This window comes from Meles meles, chromosome 9 (genome assembly GCF_922984935.1).
Source record: "Meles meles chromosome 9, mMelMel3.1 paternal haplotype, whole genome shotgun sequence".
NCBI lineage: Eukaryota > Metazoa > Chordata > Mammalia > Carnivora > Mustelidae > Meles > Meles meles.
Window position 1 is genome coordinate 21,547,806 of NC_060074.1, and position 27,600 is coordinate 21,575,405.

At 36.5% G+C, this 27,600-nt stretch overlaps 1 protein-coding gene across 4 annotated transcripts in view; it reads left to right on the plus strand.

Moving 5' to 3' along the window:
- Nucleotides 1-27,600, plus strand: part of CPS1 (carbamoyl-phosphate synthase 1) — a 136,862-nt gene that overhangs the window by 60,509 nt on the left and 48,753 nt on the right. For all 4 annotated transcript variants that reach the window (XM_046018352.1, XM_046018349.1, XM_046018351.1 and 1 more), the window contains exons 17-22: nucleotides 1,097-1,225; nucleotides 4,365-4,509; nucleotides 6,080-6,290; nucleotides 7,619-7,817; nucleotides 11,217-11,393; nucleotides 14,924-15,042. In XM_046018352.1, coding sequence (XP_045874308.1) covers nucleotides 1,097-1,225; nucleotides 4,365-4,509; nucleotides 6,080-6,290; nucleotides 7,619-7,817; nucleotides 11,217-11,393; nucleotides 14,924-15,042 — 980 coding nt within the window. The remainder of the gene's footprint in view (nucleotides 1-1,096; nucleotides 1,226-4,364; nucleotides 4,510-6,079; nucleotides 6,291-7,618; nucleotides 7,818-11,216; nucleotides 11,394-14,923; nucleotides 15,043-27,600) is intronic.

The following is a 27,600-nucleotide window of genomic DNA, read 5'->3' on the forward strand; positions in this document are numbered from 1 at the left end:
ATTGAAATCTTCTTGTTAGAATGGAATGAACATTTAAAAATGAAATCATCTAGAAAAAAACCACTGGATCTAATCAATGAGATTCATGACTAAGAAACTTGTGGCTTAGATGTTTAGGGAGGAAAGACGATTTCTTCTTTTTTGTTAATTATTTTCAACTGTAGCCTGTGCCTATTGATAGGCTATTACAAGGCACCAAGATAAAGTTGGTTTGCTATATATCTGTTTCTGTCCCTGACTTTATTCCTGATTTCAGACATGTGGTCAAAGAAGTGGGGGTTCTGGAGGCAGTTTTTGATGCAACTTTCCCATCGCAAAAGTAGGCAAATTCTTAGGGAAAAGGGCAAGTACTGCTGGGACAACTAAAATGGACCATGCACTTTTCAGAAAAGAATGCTACCAAGTACATACTATGTTGCAGAGCTGTCAGTCAGGAATAGTCCCAGGATAGCTCTGCTGAACATTTGGAAAGCTCCTGCCATACATTTATTCTTTCATTGCCAGATTTAATTACGTCCTTGCTTCCTCAGGATGAGAAACGGGCATATGGGAAAGGTGTAATTACATTCCCATTGGTAGTGTAATAATATTCATGACAGAAAAATATAGCCACCATATGTTGTATTCTGTAAGTTTAAAAAAAAAAAATCCAAGCTTCTGGGACTACTCTCTGACTGAACTTGAAAAATGAAAACTCTTTTTCTATACAGTATTCCTAATGGCCTATTGCAGTAATATCAAGTTCATTTTGGCAGTAGAAACCCTCGTATCATTAAGAGATGAAGACTTTTAAATTGAATTAAAAAATTCAATATGTCCCATTCTCAAATTCATAATGATTATTTAAGTTTGGGCCATTGTTTCATTTTTTTATATGACAGAACAAAATTTACAACAAAAAGATAAATGAAAGACTGCTGCATATTTAAAAAAATCCTAGGATTTTACTTTAAATTTGTAAAACTGCACTTGTTTTTCAGAAGGAAATGAAAGAATAATACAGCATTTCTGTTACCTGACTTAATATACTCTCTTGGTGTGGTCTTTTCTGCTAGTGTGGTCAGCTTTTAAGACTTTGAATCTTTCTTGTTGCTAGATCGAGGATGCTCTAAAAGCAGCAGACACCATTGGCTACCCAGTGATGATCCGTTCTGCCTATGCTCTGGGTGGGTTAGGCTCTGGCATCTGTCCCAATAAGGAGACCTTACTGGACCTCAGTACAAAGGTTTGTATTTTCACAGACCAAATTCTTACCAACCAAGAAAATGGATTCAGGGTGCCTGGGTGGCTCAGTGGGTTAAAGCCTCTGCCTTTGGCTCGGGTCATGATCCCGGGGTCCTGGGATGGAGCCTTGCATCGGGCTCTCTGCTCAGTGGAGAGCCTGCTTCCCCCTCTCTCTTTGCCTGCCTCTCTGTCTGCTTGTGATCTCTGTCAAATAATAAAAAAAAAAAACCCAAAAAACAAAACAAAAAAAACGGATTCGATATGCCCTTTCAGTTAGAGAAAGTTATGTAGATGAGAAATGACCTTTTCTCTATTATTAAACCACTGTCATGTTTTCTAAAAGTGTTGTCCAAAAGATGGTACCTTTGGAAGGGAAATGCAGTGCAGTTATTTACATTGGAACACAACATTAATCCAGAAGGTACTAGGAAAACTGATGGTCGATCTTTACTGTACTATTTGATTTCAGTGGCATAAACTCAATTCAATTCCATCTCCTTCTGCTTCAGAATCTGCTCCCAAATACCCATGATGCTAAAATATATTTTAGTGATTAAAAAAAGTGAATATATGGGGCGTCTGGGTGGCTCAGTGGGTTAAGCCTCTGACTTCAGCTCGGGTCATGATCTCAGGGTCCTGGGATCGAGTCCCGCATTGGGCTCTCTGCTCAGCGGGGCGCCTGCTTCCTCCTCTCTCCCTCTCTCTGCCTGCCTCTCTGCCTACTCGTGATCTCTCTCTGTCAAATAAATAAATAAAATCTTAAAAAAAAAGTGAATACAATGTCCCATTTTCTATTATTTTTTGAAATAATAGGACATGGATGACATCTAAAGTGAAACAAAACACATTGAGTAGTTTGGCTTTCCCTCAAAGTCAGGTGTTTAAAATATATACAGTATAAACCTTTTGGTATCACAAATGAATGAACTCTCTCTGCCAACTGCTGCACACTCATCTAAGCAAAAGTGAGATTTGAGTTTTCAGAATTTATGTTCTATCAAAATAATTTTAATGTATTACTAAATAGTTCTTAAGTATTAAAAAGAAAATTAAGATGTGTTCCAAAAAATAAATTAGACATTATCAAAGAAAACATGCTCCACAAAAGCAAAGAATTCTGCCCATGCTCTCTCCTTACCAGATAGAACAATGCCAGGTGGTGTGGGGTCTCAGTGATTGCTGGTGAATGAATGAATATATGTAGAGTCAAGAGACCTATGTACCCTGATGGTTGTGGATGTGAATCTGACAGGATTATTATAAGAGTTACTTTGGGGAGTGCTGAGTAAATACCAAGCACAACTTCTATCTGTCATTATTTACTCTTTAGAATGAAACAAAATGCGACCCTTGAATTGTCATAGGATTTTGCGAACAGATAAATAAAATATATTTAAACATCTATAATGACAAACTTACATGTTATCAACTTGGATTTACTGTTTCTAAAGGTGCCAAAACAAATCCCCCCACAAGGAAAATATATCAATATTAGTATTTCTTGTTTCCATTCTGGAGTTATGAATCATGTATTTAAAGAAAAGACGTGTTTATAGAGGCATTTTTTTTCCTCTGGTATATTAGATGTTCCCAATATTTTCAATACTAGTATTCATGTATACTTATTCTCTATTAAAAATATATTTTTACAGTGTAAAAATTCTGAATACTGAATTGTCTAAAAAGGTTTACAATGAAAACAATTTTGGAATGGAATAGTTAAAAACTATTTAAATTCCTTAAAATAATAATAAGGCATTGTATTTTTTTTTTTTTGGAAAGACATAGCTTTTCCCTCCAAATAATTATTTTTATCATTAATTCCTAAACTACTCCTTATTCTCTTGAGATTATATTTAGCACCTTTTGAAGTAACATTAACTCATATAAGTCTTCAATTTAGTCTTTGTATAAAATCTGAGACTAGAAAGAAGGAAGTTGAGGCAACAGGTGAATTTGATCTCAATTGTCCTTGTGTCCAAACATCCAGCCTAGGCCATTAGAATGCAGAGAGCTTTCCCCAATCCATACCCTTTGTTTCCCAGACTTCCTCTTTTAGCATGCAATCCTAATGACAGATGAATCATTATTAAATTGTTCATGCTGGCTACAGAGTTTTCTAACCACTTTGAAAACCTCATCATCAGGCAGCTGTGGGGACAAATGTGTTACATTTTCAGTTGGACATAGGGGAGCCTGTAGTGTTGACTGAGGTTAAAACGATAGTGTTGAGACACATTAAATACACACACACACCCCCAACTAACATTGAGTTATTTCATTATACTTCCTGCTAATAATTAGAAAACATTCAAAGTACGTTCCCCAATTGCTTTCTCTTCCTTTCTCGCTGCTGTTGCAAATCAAAAATATTACAAGACAAAGGGGGCTAATTCTGTCTTGGATATTCAGACACTAAATGTCCTAAGGTCAGAGACAGCCTCTTTCATATTTTGGGTTCAGTATTCTACCCACCATTGGGTATGCAATAAATACGAAATGATAATTACACTAATTCATATCTGTTTAATCAGGCACACATGATATATGACTCAGGGTATTTAAGCACTTAGGTGGTGATTAACCATAATAATAGTCGCATATGATTCTTCTAATTCCCAAGTTTCGTATGCCATCTTGGCTAACTGTTTACAACCATCATTATCTCCTTTCTTCTCCTCATCAACATCAACTGACTTTTATTGTGTATGTCACTGTACAAAGCACTTTCAGCTATTTTAGAGAAAACCAGAGTCTTTAGACTTATTTTTCTATATTTATTCGCACTTATCACATTTTCTGGTTTTACAGAAGCCTTGCTGCTGAAATAATTCCATTTCCCTCTGCCTGATTGCTCAATTATTTTCTCTTTTTCCTAAATTAGTTTGATTTAATGTCATATCAGCACTTTGAATGGCAAGCCTCAATAATGTAAATCAAGCATATTCACTGCAGGATGCTATTCCTAGCACCTCACTGATTTTCTGACACATTGTGCCTTCTGGAGCATAGAGGAGGATGGGGAGTAGGCTTCAGACTTCAGTGCTGACCAGGATTTAGGCCAGGGCATTTTGCCAAACATCCATGTCTAAACCAGTGCCTTTTCTTACTCTATGATGTCCTTTGTCACCAATTTCTAGGCCTTTGCTATGACCAACCAGATTCTGGTGGAGAAGTCAGTGACAGGTTGGAAGGAAATAGAATATGAAGTGGTCCGAGATGCTGATGACAATTGTGTCACTGTCTGTAACATGGAAAATGTCGATGCCATGGGTGTTCATACAGGTAGGCAAAGAATCTTCAGGAATTATAGTAATGCCTTCAGTTCATGCTTCTGAGGACCCATAGATGTCTTTATTAAGGTCTTTTCTTTAAATTACTATTCTTAGATGACAGACTAGTGATAAAATTTTACACAAAATAGTATTTCATAGCACTGAAAATAACCTCACATTAATTTTGATCTTCTCAAAACCCCTATGAAGTAAGGCAGGTATTATCCTGATTTCATTTGAAGAAGAGGTTAAACATAAGGAATGTAGTGGTGGTAAAATCTGTAAGACTTGCTGTTGAAAAGTAAGAAATGAGGTTAAGAAGGCTTAAATCAGGTGAGGATATTAGTTAATGAGTGAATGAAAAAAATAGCCACAAGTAATAGAAATAGGAGAAACAAGTTTTTTAGGAAGAGGAACTAGTTAGATGAGAGGGCAAAAATGATGGCTTAGGATATAGAAATGCTAACTTTGAGGCATGGGTGGAATTCTCAAGAAGAGGGTTGATAATATGGAGCTGGAATTCAAGAAATGGGGCTACAAATAAAGAAGTTGATAAAAGTTAAAGAGCCAAAAAAAAAAAAAAAAAAAGAAGTTGATAAAAGTCATGGGAGTCATTTGTGTGAAGGCCATCACTGAAGCTGGAAGCATAGACTAAGTATTCAAGGGCATAGACATAGAAAGAAAGACAGTAGGGTCAAGGGCTGAACTTGGGAGCTGTTTAGATTTACAGGGCAAGAGTAAGAGGAAGGGTTAGTGTGAAAGGGAAGGAAGGGAGTGGTAGGAAGAAATCCAGGGTGGTACACAAGTAAGCCAACACAAGAAAATATTTCACAAGAGAGCTTTGGTTTTGGCTTTATCAAATGTGGAATGTCAAGAATTAGGAATTTAATGTGGGTTTTTGGATGTTCAAGAGGATAGTTTCAATGCAAAGTTGTTTATGGGTACCATATTGAAAAGAACTATATGGCAATGAGGGATACACAGAATTGGGAAACTTTCAAGAAGTTTAGTCAGGTGAAGAATAAAGAGATGTTCTTCTGATTGGCAGTGTGGGGAGGCAGGGCTTCTCGAGCCAGGAGAAATCTGAGCATGTTTGTGGGCAGGAGGGATGGTGACTAAACGCGAAGAGATTGAATATACAAGGGCTATGATTAGAGAGGGGTGAGACAATGGAAAGGGATGAGATGTGGAAAACAGGGGGATGAGCCAATCCGAGTGAAGAGGAGATGATCATTTATAAAAGGGAGAACTTGAGAGAGAGGGGGAGATTTTGAGATGAAGAGTTTGACTCAAGATTGAAGAAGTTAATGTCAATCTGGCCAGTAGATGACTGAGGTCTTGATAGCTAGATGAACTTGGGAGAGGTTAGAGGGGTTCCTGTCAATAATGTGTCAGAGTAATACAGGCAAAACAAGAATCAGAGGGAAGAGTATCTACTATGCCTTATATGTACCCCATTGAGAGAGTTATTTTCCCGACAGTCCCTTAGACTGATCTGTGTCTTGTGTCACACAAATTTAAGTCACTAAAGTTAGTTATCCAGATATGGTACCAAATAACAAGTGTTGCTCGATGTACAGGTGATTCGGTTGTCGTGGCCCCTGCCCAGACCCTCTCCAATGCAGAGTTTCAGATGTTGAGACATACTTCGATCAATGTCGTTCGCCACCTGGGCATTGTGGGTGAATGCAACATTCAGTTTGCCCTGCATCCTACCTCAATGGAATACTGCATCATTGAAGTGAATGCCAGATTGTCCCGAAGCTCTGCCCTGGCCTCCAAGGCCACTGGGTAAGATCAGAATGATTGACCATGTGTTTGCAGATTCTTCACAGATAGTTTTGGAAAACTGACAGCTAGTGGAAGACTGAGCTGCATTTACAAGCTACAGTCCCCATTTCTGTATGCTGGCTGCAAATCATTTAGGACCCTAAGGACTTGCTTATTAATGAGCTTGCTGCCAGATTGAGGCAAATGATATTGCTAGCTGGCTTTGTTTGCTGGCTAATCATAAACTAATCAAAATCTGGGTGGTCGAAGCAGGCTGCAAAAAATCTGCTTCCTAATTGCACTTTGCAGATATTGTTAAAAAGTGAGAATTCATTCTCCATTTTGGTCCTCAACTGGTTTCTTCAGGTGTATAGTAAATGGTAGGCAACTAGTATGGTTTACTTGACGAAACATTCAATAAATTGTTTTATTTTAGCAAAACTCCACAGGACCAAACATTGTAGGGTTTTTCTATGGATAAATATTGCAACCAAATAAATGAATTTGCTACCCATTTAAAAACTGCCAGCGAGCACGATTGGAGGGAACATTAACTAGTACTTTTTTCTATTAATATACTTAGCACACGGCATTTAAATTACATGGCATTTTTGCTTAATATGGCTCCACAGTGCTGCGTGGAGTGCCAGTGAAGTGTTGCCCTGAGCAAGTCAGGAGACCTGTGTTCTCCTTCCAATTCTCCTGTTGACTTAGGACACACCATTTATTGTCTCTATCAATTTCCTCATCTGTCAGATGGGGGAGATATATTAAAGAATCATATGTAATCCTACAGTTCTTTGAATTATTTCCTCAAATATAATTACCAAAACTATCCAGTTAAGTTACTAGTGTGTTAGTTTTGTAAGGAGTCCCAAGCCCAAAAATAATTTGGAGACAAAGCAAGGACCTCAGCTTGCAATGACTACATTTTCTGACCATTGCATACCCCATAATACCAGCTAACTCTACTGTCTTCTTAGGTGCAGACATCTATATATCTTTTCCAAAATAATATTTTGCAGATTCTTATCTTAGCGGAGGCTCTACAAAAGTGAGCACCTTATCAAGGAAGTCATTGATTTTGGATTAAAGAGGTGAAGGTTGGCAGCTGTTGCCCTGAATGTCAGGCATAGAGAGTGAGTTCTTTTGTGATCCATGCCTCTCTACTTTATCATGACTCACACTATTTTATAAGTGGCTATTAAGTCTTCATACAGAAGAGAGAACCAGATGTGTTTTACATACTGATGTGTAATAATACCAGAATTTCTAAGACCAATTTATGTCTTGGGCTGCTTTTAATACTCATTGCTGAAAGAAAAAAAAAAAAATCTCCTCTTTTATAGCTACCCACTGGCATTCATTGCTGCAAAGATTGCCCTAGGAATCCCACTTCCAGAAATCAAGAATGTTGTATCAGGGAAAACATCAGCCTGCTTTGAACCTAGCCTGGATTATATGGTTACTAAGATTCCTCGCTGGGATCTTGATCGTTTTCATGGAACGTCTAGCCGAATTGGTAGCTCTATGAAAAGTGTGGGAGAGGTGAGTCTTTGGTTTACTCCTCTATTTATTCTTATTCTCAGCTATTTTGTCAAATATTTAATATCCTTGAAAGTCTTCAGGTTTCCTGGATACTGGGTTCCTGATTAGAGGATATATGGGAATTTCATTTCCTCCATGGTGTTTCAACATCTCTCTATTAACATAAGGTATTCGTTACATGACCACTTAATGGATCTTAAAAGCTTCTAATTAAAAGGAGAGGCTATATATGTGGGTTATAATATATTTACAAACACAAAAAATGTATTTTCATAAATAATTGAGCTATAATGTGTTTTATAATCAAATCTAGAAAATAACATGATATAAAATGGTATATCAAAAAGATCACTGCACTGAGGTTAAGAATTTAATTTTAATCTGTTCACACAAACTGTGGTTTTGCCCTCCTTAGACCTTATTTTATACATGTCTAAAAGGAAGGGTCTGGATTAGAAGATCCATGTCCCATCTAACTGTAAAGTTTAAAATTGGGATATGAAGCCCTCTTTGATTATATTGAAATGGTCTAAGCTTTTAGGGGCTTTAGACTTTTCATAATTTCCCTTTTTATACTATTTGAAATTAAAATTAGCTTTTGATTAATCCAACTTCAAAGATGGAGTGCTCCTCTGTATAACATGAAAGAAAGGGATTGAGACCCCAGTCTCTGACAGTCACTTTCTTCCCTCCCCCACCAGGGGCTTTATTTCTGCTTGCATCTAGTTGGCTTGGAGAGAGCATGAGCCTTGGAACCAAATGAGCTTGGGTTTTACTCTTGGTGTAGCCACTTACTAGTTACAGACACTCATAAGAGACACTGGTCCTCAGGTTTTCCATCCAAAAACTGGAAATGATAATACATATCTTGAGGGGTTCTTATAAGGTTTAGGATTAATACATGTAAATTTTTAGTAAAGTCTTTTAAGGTAGATTCATAATGAATCTCCAGTAAATGTATTTCATTAGTATTGTTGTCATTGTTTAAGGGTAGAATTTTTTATTACCGGCAGTCTGTGTGAATCTCAATCTCTATCAATGTATTGACCTATCATCTATTTTATCTCATCTTTGTCTTTATATGGTCAATGTAGGAGCTCTTTGTCTATGTCTAGATATCTAAACTGGTTAGACTACAGAGCAAAGAACTACTTATGACCTATTTTTCTATATTGGCCTTTATTTGCCCTATATCACAGCTTATTACCTATCCTCAGACTAGCCATTGTAGAAATACACACCACCAATCACAGGAAGTGCAGCTTAAATCCATCAGCAATGAAGGAGAAAAGAGAGAGAAAAAAAAGACATTTTACTGGTCAATCATATTCATGCATGCAAGGGACGATTATTATTATTATTTTGGTTTCCTTACTTTCCAGGATATTAATGCAAGATTTTAAAGTAATGACAGATAAGGAAAATTTGATCTTTTAAATTAAAATGCCCTACTAGTTGTAAAAGAAAAAAAAAAAAAAAACCAGTAGTCCTTCATAGCTGCTTTAAATCTTATTTTTCCTCTCATGCTTCATGGTCACAATAGAATTAAAACTCAAATGCCATGGAAAGTTTTGTTGGTAGCTTTTCTGCCAAATAAACAACTGTTACTTAGTTTATTTTGTCGGAAGTATCCCTTTTTCACATTGCTTACAGTAAAATTTATAGGCCAAAGAATATGAGATAATTCCTGTAATGTTTTCCTTTAAGGCATATTATCTAAGGGACATTGGTTACCCGTGAATATTTCCCATCATACCTTTAGTTCAACTCAAGTTAGGAAGCATTTCCTGAGTTCTTACTCCATGCAAGATGCAGAATAAGATGTAGATCTTTGTTGTGTGCTACCTGCAGTTGGTAAGTTCAGAACCAAATAGAACCAAATGTAATATGAATTCAACTGTGGTGAAAGTTAAGCTACAGTATTTACATACAGGTACTTTGAGAATGGAGAGGAATAGGGCCAGGGAATAGGGTTAGGGCCATGTCAGTTATTCCAATGAAAAATGGTGACATTTTCACTTAATGAAGATGAATTTTAGTAATATAAAATATTAAAAAGCACACATTTTGAGCAAATACAGTTATGTACTCCTTTATTATTATTTTAGGTATGTTAATTTTTCTTTCATTGAACGTATTTTACATACCATTATGTACAGTGTACTTACAAATAATTATTTATGGCGAGATACTTATAGAGCCCATTACTTTATGGTCAACTTTTAAATATGTAATACTTATAAACTGTATTAAATATTCCAGAAATATTTTCCTCATTTGATAGGACCATAAAATATTTCATTCCTGGCAGTCTCTCTCAAGCTTAGGCTAGCAAGTATTAGGACCATGTTGTGTACCACTTCAAATACCACTATGACTTGCAAGTTGCCTATCTGAATTGGACTAATATTTTATTTATCTCGGCTCTTGAGAATCTTTCTTACTTCTAATTAAATTGGCAGGAGTGTGAAAGGTTATCTGTTTGGCTTTAGTGATCTTTGAATATGTATCTTGTCACACAATTGACATGAAGTTTTATCAAACCAACTCGAATGGGAACCTGGGTCCATTTGAGGAATCATGGAAGTTTACTGAAGGCAGCATTATCACTGTTACTATTTTAAGTTGGAGACCAAAATTGCATAGCAATCTATTGTTCCATGGAAAGATTCAAAGACAGTGTTTATCCACTGAAAATAACTGGTTCGGCTTGAAAGCAATTTAAGTTTAGTTCTGAGTGGTAACTTGTCCAAATGAAATCACCACATGGTCTTCCTAATTGATTAGTGTACAGTCAGCTGTAAAGATGGTGGAAAAACACATCGAATCTGTCATGGGGAATTTAGACTCCACCTACGTTCAAAATCTGAATCTGTCAGTATTCATTATAATTCTGAAGGTTTTATTGATATTAATGCTTAGTTATAAAGAAAGCGAACCTGTCTTGGATGGTGACTGATAATCCATTTGGAAATAGTTCTGTTTTTGTGTTAATATATGTCTGGCTTCTCTTTATTTATTTTCTATTTTAAAGAACATTTGCATAAAAGCAAGATTTTATTAAGAAAGTGTCCATATGCTCTTTCCATGTATTCCTTAGTTTAATATTATGATTCAGAGCAGGTGCAGGCAATTTCCTCAACAGTCTCAGCAAATAGAGCTAAATTCCTGGTGTGGTAGTAGAAGACTGACCTAATATTGTTAAAGACCCATTCTATCAAAACCATGGAGAAAAGGAGAGAGAGAGAAAAATAGCAATAATAACACCTAAATTTCAGTAATATTCTTATATGTTTTGCTCCTATATCTTTTCTGAAGAACATCCATTTCTACTTCTGTTTCAGATTCAAAATATATAAGCTCTTTTTTAAAATACATGTTCTTAAATTTGCATTACAGGTCATGGCTATTGGTCGCACCTTTGAAGAAAGTTTCCAGAAAGCCTTAAGAATGTGCCACCCATCCATAGATGGTTTCACTTCCCGTCTCCCAATGAACAAAGAGTGGCCATCCAACATAGATCTCAGAAGAGAGCTGGCTGAACCATCCAGTATCCGTATCTATGCCATTGCTAAGGTAATATTTGATAAGGGGCCTAGAGCCACTGTTTTCTTCAGAATAACCTGGACTTTATTTTTTTTTTTTTTTAAAGGATTTTATTTATTTGAGAGAGACAGAGACAGAGATAGCAAGAGAGAGCATGAGCGGGAAGGAGAGGGAGAAGCAGGATCCCCGCAGAGTAGCGGGGGAACGTGATGTGGGGCAAGGTCCTGGGACTCCGGGATCATGACCTGAGCTGAAGGCAGACGCTTAACCAGCTGAGCCACCCAGGCACCCCGACAACCTGGACTTTAAAACTGAAACATAAAATCGTTCTGAATTCAGGGATTTGGGGGAAAAATGTAATTTTCTTCAGTAGCATTATACTGAAGACTTCTGTGGCTTTTTTCAGATTATTCTGTAATTAATGAAATATTACCTTCCCCCCCTTTAAAAATTTGGTTTGAGCCTGGACTGAAGAACACATTGCAGGTTTAAAGGATGATCACATAGATAAAATGTTCCTTCCTTTTAGTATATATCTTATCAATACTCTTCAGTAGGTCTGATTGTATTGACCTGCCATTTCTTATCCCTTGGATTACTTGTTCCTTGAAAATGTATAAAATTGTATTTTAGAAAGGAAGATGCATAAAATAGTATCATTTAGTATATGCTACCTCAGACTTTAGAACAATCTTTATTTGCATCTTTTTCTGTGTTTAGACAACAATGACTATAAAGATCTTCAGTGATTCTAGGCTTTTTTGTGTAATTATTTTATCGGTCTTATTTTTAGAACAAAAAAGCCCCACAGTTCTCACTTCCACCCCCTAGTTCCCTTTTATGCAAATTAAATGCCATGTTAATCTCCCTTCATGTTTACTATGCATAGGGTTTTGAAGTTTCAGCTCATCTGATTTTATAAAAGGTGACTTGGGCAGCTGGGACCTGTCTGGTCAGAAATCCCTGAATGGCTTTTTGACATTTAAGGAGGCTTAGGCACTAATCCTCCAACAGTAGCAAACCACCCTGGAGCTGCAAAGCCCCGCTGACCGTTTTATACATGCATGTGTGCATGTGGGACGAGTTGATGAAAATATGAATTTTGTCTTTAAAGAGGAAATCTGTCTTTGTAATTTGCCTTTGTAGCAACAGCAAAATGCTGTGAATGATTTTGAACTCACTGCAACTTTCATGTCCATATACCGAGTCCTGCTGAGATGGGAGAAGGGGAGGGAATGTTTCCTCCGTTGCATATAATGTATACTCTCCTCACCTTTATGGTTTCTGAATGCAGAACGTTAAGTTCCATTGAAATTCTGGCAGATGCTAGTGTTTTTTGATGGACATTTCTCAATATTGAGTTCCATGGTAATAGAGAGAATTAACATTTTTCGGTGGGGGTGGGTGATAGCAGCCGTGAGAGCTTATTCCAGAGAGCCGTTTCACCTTCTTTATTGTTCTTATTTCAGTCTTTTGTTTTAAAAAAAAAGCATTCCATTAGATTCATATACATATGATTTTTTTCTTTCCAGACAAGGGGCAGTAAACGGATTTTTTTCCTTAAGCCTAGTAATCATATTTCTGCCATTTTGAGGGGGATGAAAAAGGGAAGTATTTCCAAGTTCCCGGCAAGGCTGTAAAGCTCAAGCAAATCTCTCATTCTTTTCTAACAGACTTATAAAGGATGAGATTTCAGGGGAAATGTGTCGGGGTCCTTTCTCACACAGAGCACCCTCCATACAAGCAAGAAGTGCAGGGTCTGAGGTATAAATTATTGTCTGCCAGCATGCCGGCAGAAGGAACTGATTTCTGTTTGTTAGAGGTCATCATTCCTGTTCCTTGCCCCAGCAACCAGGAACTTGGTGATTTTGACAAAGAGAGTGAGGACTGTGGAGGGCTGAAGGGGAAAGAGAATGAAAGGCGGGAGTAAATCTTCATTCGCTTTCATGGTCCTTACGAAAGGGCAAGTTGCTCTGAGGCCTGATTTTTGCTGCGGTCTTATTTCAGGATGACTGGATCATCACCTCTTTCGATCTGGGGAGAATACAGGGCGTTATTTTTGATTTGGGAAACATTAAAGTAACCTCAAACTTGTTTGGGATCATTATGAACTTCATTGTAGCTGTGTGACGCGGCAAAGCTGGGGTGCTTAAAGATGAGTTCGGAAGACGGGGAGGATCTGGCTTTCCATTAGACTCCGTGGGTGTGACTGTAGTTGTCCTTCCTCATGGTGAAATGAATCCAAGATTCTAGGCCCTCTGACAACCGCGAGGTCTTGAGAGTGTGTGATCATGTGAAAACCTCCTCTGCTCTGTCAAAAGTGTCACGAACTTAAGGTTCTATCCCCCTCATAGTGCTGATGGCCAACAGCCAATTGCACCTTTAATCACTTGGAAAATGAGACAGAATACTGGCAATATACAGGGAGAATTAAACAAAAGAAACATGAATAGAATTATAAAATGAGCAAGCCTTTGAGTATTCCCACTTGGTGTCATCTTACGCTAGTTGACAGAATTATGAGCTGTGCTGTCTCTCAACACTTATAATCATTGTCTCTCTGGTGCTAGAAATCAGTGAAAATTTAAAGAAAATTAAGCTCCTCGGGTTGAAATATAACAGCAGAATTACTAGTTACATAAATTTCTTAATGGGATTTTAAAATATAGTGTGCCATTTCTCAAATATGTGGTTTTGGAATATTATCTGATTATTAATTTTCATTGAGTATAAACATACATCTAAAAATAGTAAAGAAGAGTGGACATCTTTTGAATATCAGGGTTTGGGTTTTGAGCATTTATCTCTTCTTTCCATTGCCTTTTCTACTCAGCTTAATGACCCATAGTTGTAATTTTACTTCTGAGAAATTGCTAAAGTAAGCTTGTGGAAAAAGCTGAGCTGCCTATCAGAACAGAAGTTATTGCTACGCTGTTTTGGAATATATTAGGATTTTGTAAAATGCCTGTCTTAGCACAAAAGTCATAGTAACTGATTCAAAATAATTTTTTGTTTGAAGTCCTCTCTGAGGAAATATTCTAAAGAAATAACAGTAAGACAGATTTGATCCATAAATTTTCAGTGACTGGTTTGTGTGAGTGTGGAATGAGGTAATAAAACTATGGTATTTGCCAAAGAGTAATTTTCCAAAATACAAGTTAAACGATCATCATATTGATTCTAGATTTTCCTACCAATTTGACTTAACTGTAGTTTCAAGAGAGTCTCTTTAATTCCAAAGAGATGTACCAAATTTAGGATATAATTAGCAACATGGTTATATAAAAAGCAGGCAAGCAGAGCCTGTCAGGGGGATTTTTCTGAGCACAGACTGCTCTGACTAACTCAAGGCACCTCCTCGGTGTGCCATGAGTGGATACAGTTGGCAGCGTTGGTAGGTTTATTGGGAGGAACGTCAATGACACAATATCGGTTCCATTCTCAGTCAATAGCTCAAGCTCTCTGAATAACATGGAGAGGAATGGTTGCTATATGTTTTCCACCAAATAAGACATTTACCAAATGTTTGCCAAAGAAAGCATCTCTTCTCCTTTGGGCAGGCCTTGGAAGACAACATGTCCCTTGATGAGATTATGAAGCTCACATCCATTGACAAGTGGTTTTTGTATAAGATGCGTGACATTCTAAACATGGAAAAGACACTGAAAGGGCTCAACAGGTAAGGCAGTGTTGTTCTGATTCGCTCCAGATAACTTCTGCGCAGCTTTTGTGTTCCTCTCACCCTCAAGCGTTTGGCCAAATTTCAAAATTCAATTCAAAATTCTTCAGTGAAGTTCTTAGTGCCAAGGTTGGTAAACAGTAGCCATCAAGAAATAGCAGTTTTAAATGTTTACCTTTTGAAAGCTATCTTTTTAATAGTCTTGCACCCCTACCATTTCCATCAAACTTACTGGTATTTTTATTAAGTATTTTGAAGTTATAAAAATTGGTGTACATCTATGAATTCATGTGCTATTTAACGTTCCAAAAATTACCTAAATCAAAATGTTATTAATCAATAATAATAAATAATGAGTGAATAATATTCTTATTTTCTATAATATTTCTAAGTTCTGAAGTCAGTTTTTCTCTTACTATCAGCCTACATATTGCTGTATATTGATGAGCAAATGTATTCCTCTTGCATTCTACTGATATTTTTAACATTGGGACTCTAGTTCAGCATACAAATAAGCCACATTCAAGTTCTGTTAATAGATTCTTTACTTCTCACTAATTTACATTTTTATCTCCTTCATGGCCAATTATTTTTAAAATTTCATTTCATGTTCGGAATATTCTGATAACGTCAGTGCTCTAAAACCTACTTCTTTATTTTTCATGAGAAGACCGTTTGTTGGGGCACCTCAGGCTTATGAAATCACAGATAGGTTTTAATCATGGATCTTTGATAAGAGGAACATTTACCAATCTAGGAGAGAGAGAGTATAATCCTCTTTAGCTTCCTCCCCTTAAGAAGGTTCAGAAATACACAATTATTGGTAAAAGGTCTCAATTACAAGCCTAGGCATATGTTTAGAGAGAAGAAAATGTTTTTTTTTTTGGGGGGGGGATAAGTTATTCTCCAATGATTAGAGTAAATGTAAAAATATTAATCACTTAAAATGTTGAAGACAGTGGAAAGTTCTCAAAGCCTTCATCTGTGACATATGCTTGAGTCACCGTGTTTACCTAATCAAGATGCACACGAACTGGACAGTAGTAACACTTGCTTTTCTTTTTGAGCAAAACGAGGTTCTTTTTCATCTATTGAACAGTTGCCCGCAACAAATGCTTGGTTTTGAAAATGGGGGATTCCAATCTGCCAAAAATGAAACGAGCTGTAAGTCATCCTTCCTGGTGATCACATAAAATGAACACTAGACAGCGAATATGTTAACAATTGAGCCTATACATTCATCTTAGAATTTTGCTGACTTGAGGTTTCCTTTCTTTGGTTTACGAGGCCAGCAGAACTTCCATGTTGAATTATAGTCTGTTCTACGGCTTCCAGACAACTGATTTCAAATGCCTAGGAAACCACTCCAATTAAACCACAGGAGGGTGCTAGAAACTTACAGTGTGACCGTTGTAGCAGTGGGAGAGACCTGGGGTGAAAAATAGCAGCTGTTGTTGTGATTTACATTTTCACTTGATATACATTCTGATTTTTGGACACATTCTGTGTTTTAATTGAATAGTTTTTGTTGCAACCAGAAAGCAGGTTGAGATTCTAACTAAGCGGAAATAAGTGTATATTGAGTGAAAAAGGTCCTTGGAGGATTAGACCCACGTATTGTTACAGATCATTTATCTTTCCGATTTCCACATTCTCTTACATTTATTTGCTGACAATTTAATGTTTTTAGGTTTCATTTTCTGGCATAAGCACATTTGTAAATAGACATATTTTCTACTGTCCATAATGATCAACATTAAAAATTTTTATATAAAGCTTTTAATAATTTAGAATGGTCTAAAACATTATATTTAAAGTCATCTTTTGTCTTAAGGACTCCACAGGTGATCCATGGTGTTGGTAAACCTAAACCTTGAACTCACTATTTTCTGAATGATACTTTACTGTTTAATTCTTGTTTTTTTCTTTGTTTTTGTTTTTGGAGTATCCTAGATGCATACATAGCAATTCGAAAATGATTGTTATTTAGAAGTGGTAAGTAAGTTAAAGAAATAAAAAAAAAAGAATAGATGTCCACTGAAGCTACCTGTCTCAGTCATTGTGTAGTACATAGAGGTCCGAAATTGAATGGATATCATAGCTGATGGAGTGTAAGTGTGTAGGACTTGAGTTTTGTTGTCCTATTTTGGTTATCTTCACCATTACCCTAGATTATAGTGTCTTCTGCTTTTTTCTCAGCCTCTGCATATCCAAGAAGGCTTAGTCATCAAGGCACATCAAGGCACATCAAGGCACATACTACTACAACAGTAATAATAACTCTATTAGCAGTTGACATTATATAGCTGAATTATTATTGCCAGTTTGCAAAAAGTTTATGAAGATCAGTTCTTTTTCATTTACATTTATCTGTGGTTCACTTTATTTCAAAATCTCAACTGTTCCAGCATTGGAAAGGCAGACTTTCCTTGTAGACCCAGGAGGTAACTATTTGGTGTGATTTGACATGGCCCCCAAATACTCTCTCCTTGGCATCTCTCTGCTGCCAGTGTGCTGAGATCCCTTTGCATTTTTCTGATAGGTCCCCTGGAAAACAGGCACTGGGGATCTCAGCTGGGAAAAAAGGAGAAACTTAAAGAAGGGACAAAGTATAGAATGCCAGATGTGGGTTAAGTTTCACTTGGTTCCTTTCTTGTGTGTTGGAAAGAGTACAGGCTCTGGAGCTAGTCAGATAGATAGGGGTGAAGTTTTCCCCACTGTGGAATTGCATGTGACCTCCCTCCTTTCTCTGGCCTCATATGCTTTCTGCTAATGTCTGCTTGATAGTTTTATTGTGGAACTTAAACAATATATATGTAAAGCACACTTGGCACACCGTGAATGCCTAAGAAGGTTTTCCCTCATTTCCCCCCTGAAAATGAAAAAGCTACTTATTATAATGAAGAGTATTTTGTGATTTCAGACAGATACATTTAAAGACTATTTTTTAGAGTCACACAATTTGCATTTGCTTATTATTTTACAATATGCCATTTCCTAACTTTCTTGATGATGCACTGTCACTTGTTTTAATACCAGATGTATTTTTTTAAAAGAAGCTATGATAGCAAGTAATACAAATGCTATTCTTATCAGAAGATCAATAACACTCCATTATGCTAATGAACAAAAATTTCTGTTTTACAGTTGTTAATCATGCTAAAATTCTTCTAAAATCCAATAAACATCTTTACTAGCAGAGGATGAGAACATCATTCAGATTGATGGCCAGTCTATGATTTGTTTTTACATACAGTCATCTGAGGTGAAGTTCAGAATTTGACTCCTAAATGGAATACACCCATGTATTTAGTATATGTGAGTGTCCATAGGCTGGAATGGGGAAAACAAAACAATGTTTGTAATGAGGTTGGCATTATGGAAATAACTGAGTTTTCCATGTTTGTGAGAAGGTGAAAATTATAGAAATTCCTTTCCTTGCATGGTGGAGAAGAACGTGTGTCATGCTGAGAATAATATATGAAATACCAGCGGAGTTCAGGGGCAATGAGAACTTAGACCAGTATTAGAATAATCAACTCAGTGTCCAGGCTGGAAGTGCTTGCTCCCATCAGAACTCGGTTTGCCATCTCCAGTACACGAACATAGCAATGGCAGCCCTCGGGAGACTTCCAGAGCAATAGCCATTCTTACCAACTCAGGTGATAGCCATTATTCAGACAGCTTCCCCACTTGAGTTCACTGACTTTCTCCTTTTCCTCTTAAATTGTTTATTGTTGCCCAAGGGCATGCTAGGAGAGTTGACGGTTCTAGGAAGTTCCCCAAATTTATAAGCTGGTATAGTAGCATTAATCAACCTAGAGTGATAACATATTTTCCAGTGAATTTCTTTAGGTTTTGAAATGTTTCTCTTTACTCAGTGTGATGTGAGTTGTATCATATAGGATTCCAATGCCTGTAATGCATATGCCCTGGGATTTAGGTGTTTAACCTGTTAACTTCATGTTACTGGATCACTTTGCTGGGAGTTTAAGAAAAGTTCAGTCAGAGTTTTTAGTGGAGCTGCGACGTTTGCATAAGCTCTATCTATTGGCTTTCACAACTGAGCTATCCACATTTTAATGTCTGTTTTCCCCACACTCTTTCACACATAATGCTACTCCCATATAGCATTTTCATAAATACTCACTACAAGAAAAAATTATACTTATTTTGATCTATTAAAAAGTACAAAAACCTCACCTGTAATCCTTCCCTCCATTAGCATATAGCTAGATTCAATTCAGGTCATGAAAATAAACCTGACCTGAAGGGCAGAAGTACAAGTACCATAAATCAAATAATCAAATGTCAAATGTCTTCATCAGCTAGGTTCTCCTGATATAACTGATTCCCTAAAGTAACAAAACAATGGATTTAAAATTATATCTCTTAATAGAGAAAACCAAATTTTGATTCAATCAAACAATTCTGAGTGCCTTCCAAGTGTAAGACAATAATCAGAAAATTTATTGACTACACATCAGTCACTGTTCACTTAATTTTTACCACAACCTAAGGAGATCAGTAATTATACTGATTTTACAGTTGTAAGCTGAGGCACTGAGATATTTAGCAACTTCCGGGCTATCACATACTAATAAATGACTAATAAATGATCAAACCTGAGCAGGACTTCAGAGTTCAGGATGTTTGAAATTTCACTCCTGTGCTATATGTAAATGTGTGTATATGTATACACACACACACACACACACACATATGAATATATATTCACACACATATTTGTACATGTATGTTGAGGAGTGTGGCAAGATGAATTAAGCAGAGGGAAATACGTTGACATATAATAGACACTTTCACTATAGTAACAGTAGTCAATAGAACATGACAGTCCCATCACCATAGAACTAGCACATATGACGAAGTTTTCAACTATGTTAGTAATTAATAGTCAAGCACAGGTACAAGGATCCTCAGTTGACCCCCTTCTGCTACAAGTTAGGAAGGAAGTCAACAGTAATAAAGCTTGTTTATGAGCAGGGACTATCTCAGGACATTACACTCCAAACATTTTAATTTATAATATCAAGTTGAATTAGCAATTTTAGGTTGAAAGATAATAATGATACTTAAAAAAAAAACAAAACCCAACATGAACAGGCAAGAAAAAAACCATGAGGGTGCTAATTACCAGGTTTGGCTTATCTTCTGCTTGTGTCTTTTTAATTTTTCTATTTCCTTATTTTGATTTTTGGGTGCTTTGGCTATTTCTGATTGACATATCAAAATGAATCTGTTGTCGTCTAATTTAGAGGTTTAAAAATAGGGGATATGACCCTTGTACAGTTTCCACTATGTAAGTATAGGGGGCTTAGATTTGGATCTATTTCTCTATTAATTATTAATATAAATTCAGTTTACTGTGGATTAATGTACAAATTATCCAGTAATTGCTTTTGTCCAATATTCTATAGCCTTCATTTTTTTACTGTTTTCATTCTGATAATCTTCTTTTCCTCCTTCACTGCCACTTACTGCTATATTCAGTGCAGTCGGAAAGAGTAGAGTACACTTCTGAAGGGCCCCATTGTCATCTGAGCATCACCACGTTCGGTGTGATAAACTGTGTCCATTGGTGGGTGCTGAAAAATCATAGGTGTGCCTACTGCTTAGGAAAACAATCTAGGGCAAACCTGGTGAGTTCCACTTGGGCATTCAAGTGCTAAATTGAGCTCCGTAAAGTTGGCCATTTCCCTGCAGCCACAAACTTCTGGCAGATGTAATAATGCAGGTGTCACCTTAGCTGGAACACTCCCTTTGAATGTCCTCTCCTACACATGTTCGTTTCTATTGCGTTTTACTTAACTTGCTCATGAGGCATGGCAAAACCAGACAAGAACCTTTTGTGCTTGTATTTGATTAAAGTTTTCTTGGGAAAAGTGTCACCTAAAAGTTGTTAAAACTTAGATATAAGACAGAAAAATGTCAGCACTTTGCTTTCTCATGATAATTTGTACTTTCTGATAGAAAAAAACCCTAATAATGAAAAATTTTCGTCTTAAAGGGTATCAAATATAGAAATAATTTAAGGAAAGAAATATATATATTTCCTTATATATAAAATATAATTGCATGTTATAATTGTGGTGATACTTTATTCTGGATATATGTTTGTGATACCATTGGTTGTTTTCCCGCTCCAGTCTGAACATTCATATATATACTAAGTATAGATGAATGTGGGAATGGTGATGATTGGACACTTTAGTGGAACCCATTGTCTTGATTTGCAGAAAATGAGTGATGTCCTCTGACCTCACCACCAATTCACACTTTATTTCTGAGTCTCAGTTTCCCTCTAGTTAGAAACAAAACAAAATACAACACTACCAAAAAAAGCAAACTCCATTCTTATTTTACTGGGAAGCCATGCAACTAAGATGAATATGTAACATATTATGTGTGAAATAATTAACTCTAAAGGAAAACAATTTTATCAATTACAATTTTATCAATTACATATTACCATTCTATGGTTTGTCTTTAGACCCTAAACCACTTATCTAATGAACCACGTCAAGAATACTAAAAATTGGAGCTTACATGAGAAAGTTATTTTTTTCTATTTGAAAGAGGAGTATTACTGTGGGAATTTCTATGCCCCTGTGAACTAATGCCAAAAATAGACTTTATTTTTAATTTGTTTTTATGTTCCATGTGATAAGATATTTTAGGTGATGTCATAGATTTGATGGGCCTCCATTAATTTTGTTTTTACTATTTATTGAATCAGATAGAATGTAAAAGTTTACATCAAATATTTAATGTTCTGAGAGTCTTCATTAAATTCACTCTTTAAATAGCATTTACAAATGTGTATTTTGAAAATGTGAGAGAGAACTTGATTCTGGCATGGGCAAAATAAATGTTTTACTCAAAATGTTTCAGAGTGATATTTAGATAATTCAAAAAATAGATATGTATTTTGTGTGTATTGATTCTTAAATATTGATAGTTCAAAAAATCTTAAGTTGATTTAAAATAACATATACTCATAATTTGCAGGGACCTATTAAAAGTCAAGAATGAATAGATTATAGATTATCTCTATGTCATTATCTCTGATCTCAGCATGATGAGTTATGTATTTACTAGATGGCATTCCTCTTTAATAAGAGTTCTTATTGGACCATATGGTGTTTGTTCATCTACTCAGTCATTAGTACTTATTAGGTGCCTACTATGTGCAGGGCTTGGTACTAGGTCTAGTGCCATCTGTCGATGGATAATTGTTAGTCATTAACCTGTCTTCATTGGGTTTATAATCTGTATTTGAAGGTTAAATATATACACATGGCTATACAGAAGACAGACACTTTTAACAGACCAACTAGAGGCAGGAGCACAAATCCAGGAAAGTTAAATGGAGGTTAAAAACAAAAGCTCTAAGACCTCTGCATGTGTTACGTCACATAAAGCGTTCATTTAAGAGTTCCTAGAAGGTGTGCCTCCCTACCTCGTATTTTATAAGTGAAACAATGGCTCAGATGTTTAAGTAAACTTTTCGAGATTTCAGAGGTAGTGCCCACTGGAACCAGGATTTAAGTTCAGGACTTGAGGAATCCAAGGACAACATATATCCCTTCAATATACCCCCCCAATAAATCCTTCAATATATCCCAATGCCAGGGGAGCCAAGAAAAGAGAAATTTCAAAACAGAATAAACCAAATCAGAAGACACTTTCAGCAATATTGTGTGGTTTAGGGAGAGTAGAGAGCGAGAGAATTGAGCAAGTCTACCAAATTTGGTGATCTGGAGGGACGAGCAGGAATTAGACTCTAAGAACCAAATAAGCAAGAAAAGAGAGGAAGTGGGTAAATGGATGAATTTAGCTTAGGAAGCAACAAATCATGTTTGCTCTTACTTTGTTATGTTTCTACTATGTTTCATGAAAATGAGAATCTTACTGTAAAGAAATTAAGTCTATGAACAGAAATTAAAGTGGATATTATCTACCTATTTGTTCAATGTAGGTAGTAGTTGGAAGCACATAGTTTCATTTCAGTGTTCTCTAATTATTTGATGCATGTGGGTACCATCCTCCAATTAAACTGTAAATTCCATTAAGGCAAATTGCAAATATCATGTCTTAATAGACTTTTATTATAAGCCTTTCTTAAGAGCTTTTGCTGATTTGTGTGAACACAGAATAAAGTTCACTATGCTAAGACATAGCATCAGCTCTGAAACAGATACAAATGGCTTCCCGTGCTTTATTGATCATGTATTTTCCTGGGCATTGGCACACTGTCTTCCATCAAGCAAAAACTCAAAAATATTTGTCTGATAATATGCCCATTAAATAAATGAATACATATTCTTGGTAGAAAATGAAAATCAGAATTTCTTAGTCATGATAAAGAAGAGAAATTGGAAAATGCATTTATAGTTCCCGGTTGTTTCAAGAGACCGACAGAATGATTGCCTGAAAAATACACAGTCCAAGATACAACTTCACTGTGTTGGAAGACATTGTAAATCAGCATCTCCACATTTTCCTTTTTTTAAGTGACTATATATTACTGATTAGGTAGGAAGACTTTGAATAAACTGTCTTCTAATAAAAGGGGATTTATCTAATTGTTTTAAATTATCAAATGGAGACATATATATTGGAAGCATTATAAAATCTACATATGCATTATAAAATCTATATTGCCTGTTGACAACAAGCCAAAATTTTTATATTTTTTGATTAAAAACAAAAAACTATCCAGGTTTTCAAAATTGCAGATTTTCTTAAAAGTTGTTGTGGGAAATGTTCACTAATATTTACAAGTGTAGTGAAGGTTCTAATTTAATTAACCAGTGGAGAAGGTCAGGGCAAAAAAGGTATGTTATTTATAAGAGATCTATATTTCTCTGTTGACCTTAAGGTGCATTTCTGTTATGCCGCGAGTGGGAAATATCACTATTCTATTTTCGTGGATGGTGAAACTGAGTCAAATTGAGGTTGTGTGTGTCATGCTTTCCGTCACAGCAGTCAGAGGAAAGTAAGGAATCTAGCCCAGGGCTTCTGCCTGTGGTTCTATTCACTAACCCTTTCCAAAGCTTCTTTTTAGAGATATGACTTTTAAATCAGACAGCTGGAGATCAGTTCCTCCTTACCTGTCAGGTTGTGAGCTGTGTGTTTTCCTGCCTGAATTGTTGACCCCACTTAGAGCAGAAGCATTATAAGGGATGTGCCCTTCTCTGGAACTCTTGTGGGGGAAACACAGGGGCCTGGCAGGGAGAAAGCCCTGGCGAGTCACCTTTAAAAGATGTAAACAGAATTTTCAAGAGTATGGAGAGCTGGGATAAGGGTTTTCCTTTCACGTTTTGCCATATTTCAAATAGAAGACTGTCTGTATACAGGCATTCACACATACACGTATATTTTTTCTTTAAATAAGGTGCGAACACCTTATCCTCCATGTTAATGCAGGTCAGTAAAAAAATCTCTTGAAGTGTACAATGGAGAATACATTTACACTAAATCGTCTGCCTCAGCTGTAGTTACAGAAGCTAGATAATCACTCACTGACCCCCAGAATTTTTTCACCTCCCCATTCATACCTGAAGTGTCTTTATGGTGGCATAGAGCCCCTGAGTCCAGCCTTGGAGGTAAAATGCATGATTTCTGTCCTAAGGAGTGTAAGGTAGTGGCCATGCCTCCCCACAGTGTAGAAAATGCTTGGGCGCACGTGCTCTCAGGAAGATCAGTTGTGATTTGCAAGGAGAGCCGAGTATGTTGGCCCTCATGTCAGAGGAGAGCTACAGGAATGTTGCAGAGGAGGGGAAAAGTCTGAGAAATGCTGAGGTGATGGGGCACGTTTAAATGACTCACCAGTTTTATTCTGACGAATTGCTCCTCCTGCTTCTCTCCCTCCTTCTCTCACTTTCTCCTCCCTAGTGCCCGCGCTCTTCCCCTTCTCCTTCATGCCCTGGCATCTGCATTTGTGAAGCACTTATTTACCTGCTTGGCTTGGTGCCAAACACTTCACAGCTTTATCATTTTGTCTGATTAATAGGATTGTTTTCTCAGTAGAGTTGGTGCCTGGCTCTAGATTTGGCCAGTGATATTTACTTAGGGTTGAAATAGGCGGTTAGATCCTCTTTGCCAAAGACAAATAATGATGATAGAGTAACGGCCATCACCTCAGTGTGAACATGGCCGTGGTGATATTACACATACTGCCTCAAACCCTCCCCTACTTAACCCTACCTACCTTATCCTACTCTACCCTCCCCTACCTAGCCCTCTCCAACCAAGCCTACTCTTTAGCTGATGGACTGGTATAATTGATCCTCCTTTGCTCTAGGCAGCTTGAAGGGAGAGCTACTCAATTTGCTCTTGAGTATATAGTCATTAGCATGAAGTAAATGAGAATTTTTGCTGTCCAGAGTGTTAATATTTATTTTTATGTCTTCTTCTGAAAAACACTCAGTGATAAAGATTTTTGATTTCCATGTAGGTAGTAATCCTCAAATTAACCGATCTTATATGATATGTTATCAGGAATTTAAAACTAGAATTTTTCCACATCCTCCTAGAAATGACTTTCCATTTTAAGCCCCCCCCCCCTTTCTAGAACGGGCTTACTTTTGCTCATTCAAGAACTAAAAAATTTGGTCAAAAATTACTCCTATGTATCTTACATTGAGCAAGAAAAAAATCTATGCAGCAGTTATTAGTAGATAAGGTTCAGTTAAGTAATTTATTTAAATAAAATTCTAAGTAATAGTTTCTAGAAGTCAAAGAAGGTTATATATTGAAAATTATACTGTTGTTGCTTGGAACAACACATCTGGTAGGTGGAAAACTACTCTGTGGAAAAAGGACTTTCTTTAAACAAAGATCATGGAGAGGTTGTAAAATATAGGACTTCCAAATAAATTTATTTGTGAAAGAACAGATTTTATAACATCAAAGAGTGCTCATTTAATCTCAGTTTTTTACTAAGGCCTTATACAACATTTGTTTTTGTTGGATTTAAATTCTAGACATATAAAAAAGCCTATATTTTGGGAAAAGCCAGGATTTTCCTTACTGAATACATCTTAATTTGCAGGAAATGACCTACTGAATGGATTTAAAATTATAAATAAATGTATTAATCAGAAGTAAGAGAAGCAGTATTCTATGGTATGCACTTTTCCCTTTAGTTCAATCTGAGCAGGTGAAAGTTGCTTGGTAAAAACATGTTTTTTTGAATGTAACAGAACACTTTCTTACACAATTATAGACATGACCTACTACGGTGACAGGGTGCTTTCTGTTTGTTTTTCATCATTTCCAAATCTATGGCAGAGCACGAGAGAGTCACAGCATTTTCAGCTAGGAATCAGTGAGATATAAAATGTGATTTATTATGGATCAAAAATTACAATTAACCTATATTAGGTCTTTTTCCCATTATTATTACTTAGTATCCATAGACTATAATCATGTTACTATAATCAGAATTATATAAGTTGTTCTTACCAGCTCGAAAATAATACCATAGTAATTCTGGATTATTGTGATCACTAAAGATTGGCTAAAAAAAATGAATATTAAGATTCATGGATTAAAAATTTCCTGCTTAAAAAGTATCTACAGTATCATTTGCTCATAAGCTTTTCTTCTTTATTTGATTTTGTTGTTTTTAGTAGCCTTTAAAGTGAATAAAGTGAAATACAGTTTTAAGTGTCTGGTCCCTTGAAAGTCAACACTTGTAAGATTGTAGCATATTGCAGTAGCGCTAAGTGGACCTAGATCCTCATAGATAATTTTCATGCTGGTGTGCTTTCCCATGAACATTGGATCATTGGGTACTGTTTGCTCTGTGGATGAGAGGTAAAGATCAAGGTGTTCTTTAATTCCTCCAAAGACCTCACGGCTGTAGAGTAACAAAGCATCATGCTTTGATGAATTAAGAGAAAATAGCGGTATTTACCCAATTGCCTAGGTCTCATCATTTGCTTTTCTAAACACGACTGCTGCTTTTGAAAAACGTTTTTTGCGTTTCTCTTAAGGAAAATTTTGCGTTTCTCCTTGGTGGGGTGGGGGGGGGACGAGAAGACAAATAACCTCTCCCCTGTTTGCATTATTGGGATTGGGGCATGGTCTTGAACCTGCAAAATGCCAAAAAGAATCCTTGAAGCCATGCAAGAGTCAGGGGAAAGGCCGACTGGGGGGGTCCCAGGGCAGAGAACACGAATCTTACTCTATTTTCCGTCCTTATTAAAGCAGGTGTCATTGCTGAGGATCAGGCCCTCATGCTTTTCTCAGCTTCTGCCTTTTCGGAGATTTTTAAAAAGAAGACAGTAATAAAATCGCAAGCCCATCCATCCCGTAATCGTAGGCCAAGTGGAGTGCTCATTTTTGCATTAGAGCTTGTGCAATCTGGAGAGAAATTTGTTTAGTATTACTTGTGAGTTGGTGGATCAGATAAAAGCCAGTCAAGTGGAAGAGAGGACTGTGTGAAGTGTGCTGGCTCCCTTGGTAATTGCCATGCTGCCGGCGTTCCTCCAGTCAGTTAATAGATTTCCCCAGCTCCTCTACGCCAGG